Source organism: Mustela lutreola, chromosome 7 (assembly GCF_030435805.1).
Source record: "Mustela lutreola isolate mMusLut2 chromosome 7, mMusLut2.pri, whole genome shotgun sequence".
Lineage (NCBI taxonomy): Eukaryota > Metazoa > Chordata > Mammalia > Carnivora > Mustelidae > Mustela > Mustela lutreola.
In genome coordinates this window covers 38,075,587-38,082,934 of record NC_081296.1, presented here as the reverse complement: position 1 = coordinate 38,082,934, position 7,348 = coordinate 38,075,587, and the positions used below count along the sequence as shown (strand labels likewise).

Here is a 7,348-nt window from a genome sequence, read left to right as displayed (position 1 = left end):
GAATGGGGCTCCAAGTTCACAGCTACGGCGCTGGTGGTGACTGTTGCCATAGGATACAATAACAGATCTGCTCTAAGAAACCCCAAAGGTGGGTCACCCCTGCTGCCGTCAAGCCCCAGAAACCCCCACCTGCCTTCTTCTGGCTTTTGCCTTCCGGCCCTGCCTACTCCCTCCCCCCTCCCTCCCCCCCTCCCTCCCTCTAGTGCTGAGTATTAAAATAGTCTATAAAAGCAAGTGACCAAAAATCTATAGCTCTAAGAATACCTGGTTATTTTCTGCTGTCTTTTGTTTTTCTGGTGTGGGTTTTTTTTTTTTAAATGATAATTATTATTGTTATTGGTATATCTCCTAATCACAGTTAAACCTGAAGGAAGAAAGAAGGGAGAAAAAAAGAAGAGAGAAGAAGGAAGGAAGGGCCCCGCTCATAGATTGGACGGCAGTTTGGAGCGCACTGGCTCAGACCTGGCCCCAGGTTCCCTCTGGGGGGCAGCAGTCAGAGGGGGCCCCCCAGAAGAGGCGGCTCTTGCCCCAAACAAAGAGAGAGGGGGTGGCAAAGAACCTGAGGATGTCTTCCGAGGCAGAGTGACATGCTGGCCGGGGACGGCACCATAGGGCCTCCCCGGGAGAACGAGGCCCCCGCTGCCCCCGCTAACGCCGCCGGCCCTGGGGACGAGCGGGAAGGCCGCCACGGACTCCCCCGAGGAGTGCGGAGAGGCTCTGCGGAGAGTCTGCGCCCCGTCCTGGGGCAGGGCCGGCTGGGAGGCTGAGATGAGCTTGAGGTCCTGGGTGAGGCGGCCCGGGGTGAGGGGTGGCGTGCCGCGGCGCTGGGGTACCTGGGGAGCTGGGGGGCTGGAGGCGGGCGGCAGGAGCAAGGAACCGTGGGAGCCGGAGGCCCGAGGGGGGGCACTTGGGAAAGTTCTTGGGGGGCCGGGGCTGTGGCCTGGGGGGCTGAGACCTCCGCGGGGGGGGAAGGCTACGGGAGAAGCCCCCCCGGAGGCCCCTGCCACGAAGGACGGCCGCTCGGGTTGCCGCGGGGGCGTCTCTGGCGTACTTGGCTGGCCGGCGGCCAGGCCGGGGGACAGCTCCCCAGGTGGCTGGCCCAGCTGCCCGGGGCTGGCCGACGGGGACCGGGAGGAGGGCGGGGGCGGCAGGAAGTGCTCCAGGAGTCCCAGGCCCCCGCGGGCCCCCGGCAGCGGGGGCGGCGGCTGGTTGGCTTGCGGCGATCGGGCTCCGGACTGCAGCGGCGTGAGCAGCGGAGAGTCGGACGAGGACAGGGAGCCGCCCAGCGCCTTGTGGAAGTGGCCGAAGCCGGTGGCCGCGGTGGCGGCTGCGGAGGCCGAGGGCGTGGGAGCCGGGGAGGAGCCGCCGAGCCCAGGGGGCGGGGAGGAGCCGGACGAGGGCAGGAGCGGGCTCAGGCCCGCGGGCGCGGAGAAGCCGGCCAGCTGCTGGATGTGGAAGGAGGAGGAAGACGGCGTGTCCACCTGCGACGGGCTGCTGGCGGGCGAGGCGGAGCCCAGCGCCGACGGGATCAGGGACTGCAGCCGCTTCAGGTGCCGGGGCGTCTGCCCCGCGCCGAGGCCGCCTAGCCCGGGGCCGGGAGGGGGGCGGAAGATGGCAGCGGGCAGGCGGGGGTGGTGGGTGAGCGCGATGGCCACCGAGGTGGTGGCCGCGGCGGCTTGCAGCGGCGCCTGGATCAGCGGCGTCCAGATGACCGGCGTGGGGGTCGGGGTGGCCGAGGCGGCGGCCTGGACGCGGTGAGCACAGTGAGCCATCTCGCGGTCATGCTGCACGATCTGCTGGATGATCTCGTTCTCCTGGTAGTTGAAGACGCCTGAGTTGAGGTCGTGCTGGACTTTGTGGAGGAGGATGGAGTTCTTCTTGCCTGGGCCGTGCACGGAACGAGAGCAGGGGCTCAGGCCAGAGCGGGAGGCCAGGGGGTGGGCGAGGGGGTTCCCCTCCCAGCCGCCGCCCGGCCCGGTCCCCTCACCGATGCGGTCCAGGCGGTCCAGCGCCACCGTCTCGAAGGCCCGCCGCATCATGGGGTACTCCTCCAGCACCTCATTGAAGTTGTCCACACTCAGCGAGTAGAGGCGGCAGTATGTGTCGGCCCTCACGCTGGCCGTGCGCCGACCCCGAGTCAGCAAGCAGATCTCTGCCAGGACAGCGGGAGTGGGGAGGGGGTGCTCGAAGGGGCCTCCTGCTCGCCCCTGACCTGGGTTCCCACTGTCTGGTAGGGACGCCTGACGGTAACAAGGCCCCATCCCCAGGGGTGACCACACAAGATGCCCCCAAGTGGGTGCCAGGCTCTTCCCGGGCCGCAGCTCCGCCCCCCACCCCCGCCCAGGGCCACAGGCCCTCACCTTCAGGCAGGGGCCAGAAGAGCCCCAAACATCATCCTCAGTATCTCTCCAGCCCATTCCCCTGCCCCCTAGGGCTCCGCCGGCCACCTCACCTCCAAAGTAGGAGCCATCTGCCAGCTTGGTCTCCTTGTTGCCCTTTGTGAGCACACTGACCACGCCATGCTGGATGAAGTACATCTTCTTGCCGATGGTGCCCTCACGGATGATGTAGTCCCCAGGCTGGAAGACCTCAAAGCGCAGCTTGGTCAGCATGGAGGTCACAAAGTTGGGGTCCGCGTTGGCGAACAGCGGCATGGAGGCCACCAGCTTCCGGCAGTTGAAGTTGATGATCTCCTAATCCCCAGACAGGGTGGAGAAGATGAGGGAGCCGCCCTGCAGGAGGGAAGCTCCCCTCCTGGTCACCAGCCCCCGCACCCCCCCCCCCCCACCGCGTACCTCCCTCAGCGGCTCGCTCAGCTCGCCCAGGATGCTCTCTTCATCGAACATCTTGCCCTGGTAGCGGTGCTCATAGTAGTCGTGGATGCGCTGCCGCGTGTCCGGTGGGAGCTTATGGAAGGACATGTACTGCTCCACCTGCTTGTACTGAGTCGGGGGAGAAGGAGAGAGGGAGAGGGTGTCACCTCCTCAGGGCCTCGGCCCTGCTGCTGACCAGAGCTGGCACGGACCCTGTGGGCCTCCTTGGCCCAGCCTGGCTCCTCGATGCTGAGATCCTTCAGTGGGGGTGTGCCCCAAACCATGGTCCTGACTCCCAGCTGCCTGGGGCGGGGTAGAGGCTCCATCAGTGTGCCCAGGGCTCTGGAGGTGGCTGGGGACAATAGGGGCTATCCAAAGCCCCATTCCAGGCCAACCGACCAGAGTCCCTCAAGTTTCCTCTGCCCCTGGCTCTTTCCTATGTCACACTGTGGACAAGAGAAAGCTCACAGGTCCTGGAGGAACTCTTTGCTACCAGTGATCACACTGGCTGGGCAGCAGGGTTGGTTAGTGGGACCCAGAGGCTGAAGTCAGGATGCCTGATGGTCATACGCTGTGTATCCAAACATGGGCCCTGGCTGGCTCCAAGGCATTTTGTGGAAGAGTGACTCTAGCCCATGGGGATGGCCAGGGTAGAGCAAGTTCCTTAAGCAGAGGTTGGGGATAAGAGCTTTGAGACCTGAAATGCCCAGGGCTCAAGAAAATACGAAGTGCTCTCATCTACCCAGGGTGAAGTTGTGGGGTCTGCTCCAGCATCCTGGGACTGCGGGTGCGGAGTGGGGGTCCAGAGGGGCATGTTAGGAAGAAATAGTAGGCAAGAGCAGAGTTTTCCCACACTGAGATGCAAGGGAAATTCCTATACCCCAGGAACAAGCAGAAGAGGGGAGCATGTTTTCACACACTGGGGCTCCCAATAGGCGGGGACACAGTATGGCTGCAGACAGATGCCAGCAGGCAACCGAGGCCTGGGAGATGAAGTTTCCATGCATTCTTCCAGCCAAGCTGGCTCTGTCTGCTCGAGGTTGTGCCCAGCCCCAGGAGACAGGGACTTCCCTGCGGTCTATGGGAACAGGGGCAGAACAGCTAAAGCTGTGTTTTAGAGAATTCCTCATGCCTGGAACATCCATAGTGGTGGGGAGGCAGGGTCTGGAGACGGGGCGGGAGTTGGAAAGCTGGCTAAAGTGATCTAGGCGAGAGTGAGAAGTGGGGACCAAAGGGAGGTAATACATTTCAGAGAGATTTATGAGTGAATCATATTGGAGAGCCATTAGCTAAAGAACCAAATAAAGACAACTCCCAAATGGAAAGTCACAAGCAGCTTGACTCTGCCCTCGAATGAACCTTGGTGCTTTTTCTAAACTAGAGTCCCGACTGAGCCCCCATCCCGACTGAGCCCCCATCCCGGTCCCACACCAAGCCCTGATCCTGGTTTCACATGGAGTCCTGACCTGGTCACAGGCTGGGCCCTGACGCAGGCCCACATTGATCCTTCCCCTGGCCCTGGACAAAACCCTGGTCTTTATAACCTGACTCCTCCTCTCCTTCCCCTTTCCAGCCCCCTCATTCCTAACCCAGAACCCTTTGTTCAAATCAGGCTGATTTCTTTCCCACCCATCATGCTCATCATGTGGCTAGCCTAGAATTCTCGCCTATCTTCTTTCTCTGCCTCCCCAAACTGCCCCTCCCACCCTGGGCTGGCTCTGCAGACTCCTGAACTTTCCTTCTGGCAGGATGGGACCTGGGCCTCCATGTCTCGGTCACCCCAGCAAGGGACAGCACATGGGGCAGGCAGGCAGCCAGTTAATCAATACACACTAAGCCCTGCTAAGTGCCGGACATGACACCGGCAATTCAATAGGGAGGGACAGACCTGGGTCCTGCCCTCACGGAGCCACCACCTGGACAGGCAGGACATAGACACTGAACAACAGACTGCACAGAGTAATCAAATATGGCAGGAGTCCCAAGTGTGGTGAAGGGGAATTAGAGGGCACCAGGGGTTCACATGATGGGTGGGGCTGACGGGGTCACAGAAAGCTCACCAAGGGAAGTGCAGGCTGAGAGGTGGAGAAGTGGTCGAGTGAAAAGGAGCGAGGAGCGTTCCAGGCTAGTGTCCGTGCCAAGGCCCTGTGGCAGGAGGGCACATGCAAGGAGGAGCCTGGTGAGGCTCGAATAGAGGGCTGTAGGGCCCATGGCATGATCTGGGCATGAGAAGGGCAGGGGCCAGATTATGCCCCTTAAATGCCAGGCTGAGAAACCCCACTGCAGGGTTCCTCTGCATCTACAAGTAACAAGAAGATTCTGATGAGTTTTAAGCAGGATGATATGATCAACTTTATATTTTTTAGGTGCCTGATCTATCTGCCATGCAGAGTATGGAGTGGAAGGTGCCAGATGGAGCCCATTTAGCCAATAAATATCGAATAGCCTACGCCATGCTCACACAGTCTTAGCGGTTGGCACACAGCACTCCCTCCTCATAAACCCCATGATATGACCCCTTCTCCTTGCTGTCTCCATCTTGCAGATAAGCAAATGGGCCACAGAGGTGGGAAGTAACATACCCACACTCCATGGACAGCTGGGTAGATCACTTGGGCCCCACTGCACAGGGAGAGCTAGAAGGACCAGCCAGAGGGGAAAGCCGAGAGTGTGCTGTTACAGAAACCAAGTGCCAAGCCAAGAAGGGAGTGATAACTGTCAAATACCACTGAGATGCCCAGCGGGTGGTGGGGGGGAACCAAAGGGAACCATTGGCTTTAGTAATGCAGAGGGCACTGGTGAACTTCAATTCCATGGGCCGAGCCACGGATTCAGCAGTCATAAACAATATGCAGTTTTGTTTGTTTCAGGAACTTGCCCATGAGAAAGAGGCAAGCTGCCGAGGCCAGAGGATGTAGAAGGCAGAGCACGTCAGGGGTCTGGTGGGGACCTACCCCGGCTGCCAGCCTGTGCTCCCTGGGGACCGCAGGTCAGGGTCCCCTGAGCCGACCCAAGAGGGACCCCAGGTTTCTGCCCTACCTTTTCCTGGTACTGGCGCCGGGAGGAGTCCAGGGACTGGATGAGGGCCGTGGCATGGCCGATGAACATGGCATAGCAGGTGGCGCCCACAATCATACTGAGCATGGTGAGCCAGACGTCCGACATGCCCACGGGCGCCTGCCGTCCATACCCGATGCACAGCATGTGGCTCATGGCCTTGAAGAGTGCGTACGAGTACTGCTTTCCCCAGGAGTTGTTCTGCGGACAGGTGAGAGGGGGTGCTGTGAATGGCCGCCACTCTCACTAGCTGCTAGAAAGGCCCCTGCCACCTCCCACCCCTCAGCCTAATCCTTCCCCAGTGGCTGAGCCCAGGGAGGCCTTCCAACCTTGCTGCTGGCTGATGGCCTCGGGTGAGGTGCAGGAGGCCCACGCTGGTGACCTGCGGTGACACTGAATCCCTGACTCGGGCCTTTCTCTTGCTCTGGGGGGGTCAGGGATCAGTCCCCAGCAAAAGGAGGGGAGCCAACCTCACCCCCTCTGACTTCTCAGTCCCCATAGGGCTGCCTAGAGCCCCCCTAAGCAGCCAAAGTCTCCAGGCTGAGCCACCCTGCTGTCCTCCACTTGCTGAAATAGCTCTATCCCCTCCCCCCGCCCCACCCCTGCAAACTACTGCCAAGTGAAGCCCATTTCCCCACTGACCTCAATTATAAAACCAGATATGCTTCCCCTGGGGGGACAGGCTCCAGCAGACCGAGCCAAAAACACTGTCCTCATTTTGGGTGAGCAAAGTCTAAGCGCTGCGGAGCTAACTCGCCTCCTGGGTGAGCCCTGCCGGAATGGGTCCAGGGCTGAGGCCCCCCTAGGCCACCCCCACCAGGAACTGGGCTGTCTGGAACAGACACTGCTTGGGGGCAGGAGGAGGGAGGAAGGGAGTGAGTGAGGCTCCTGGCTATTTTTGTCTCCAAAGCCAGTCAGTGTCTCAAGGAAGTCTCTGTGTGGGAACGCTGGGCGCAGAAGGGCCATCTCCTGAATTTAGTGCATGTGTGGGCCTGTCACCCTTACACAGAGGAAACTGTCCCTGAAGAGGAAGCTGCCAGATGAACCCCAGCATCTGCCACCTCCCCACTGTCTCCCTATTCATACAGGGGACATGTGAAGCAATGACACGCAGGGCCAGCAGAACCGGTGCCCAGAGCCCCAGACCCTTCCATGGTCAGCAGGCCGTTCCTGGCACCTGGAGAAAGGCTCAGCAGCTGCCAGCCACGTTCAAGGTCACTCAGATGGTCCCAGACAAAGCTGAGTGGGTCTGGTGGCTCTCGGTGCAGACCAGGTTGGGAGGTCAGCAGGGCTGATCCCGGGGTGCTGGCCTCGGATCCAGGCCTGGGGACCGGGGGTGGCCCCCAGCTGCCTCTAGTCAGGGCTTCCGGCCTTACCACTGAGCCTCTGGGGACCAGGAAATTCAATCCATATGGCCGATTCATTTACACTAAGCTCATCAAAAGGCTGTTTTGTAAAGGCCTATTTGATGCTGGAAG

General features: G+C 60.8%; 1 protein-coding gene across 1 annotated transcript in view; it reads right to left on the bottom strand.

Moving 5' to 3' along the window:
- Positions 1–210: 210 nt before the first annotated feature.
- Positions 211–7,348, bottom strand: part of HCN4 (hyperpolarization activated cyclic nucleotide gated potassium channel 4) — a 42,348-nt gene continuing 35,210 nt past the window's right edge. Inside the window, exons 4-8 of the mRNA XM_059180443.1 lie at positions 5,853–6,071; positions 2,796–2,942; positions 2,453–2,693; positions 1,988–2,152; positions 211–1,882 (exon numbers count right to left, since the gene is read on the bottom strand). Of these exons, the coding sequence (XP_059036426.1) occupies positions 423–1,882; positions 1,988–2,152; positions 2,453–2,693; positions 2,796–2,942; positions 5,853–6,071 (2,232 nt within the window). The 3' untranslated portion in view covers positions 211–422. The remainder of the gene's footprint in view (positions 1,883–1,987; positions 2,153–2,452; positions 2,694–2,795; positions 2,943–5,852; positions 6,072–7,348) is intronic.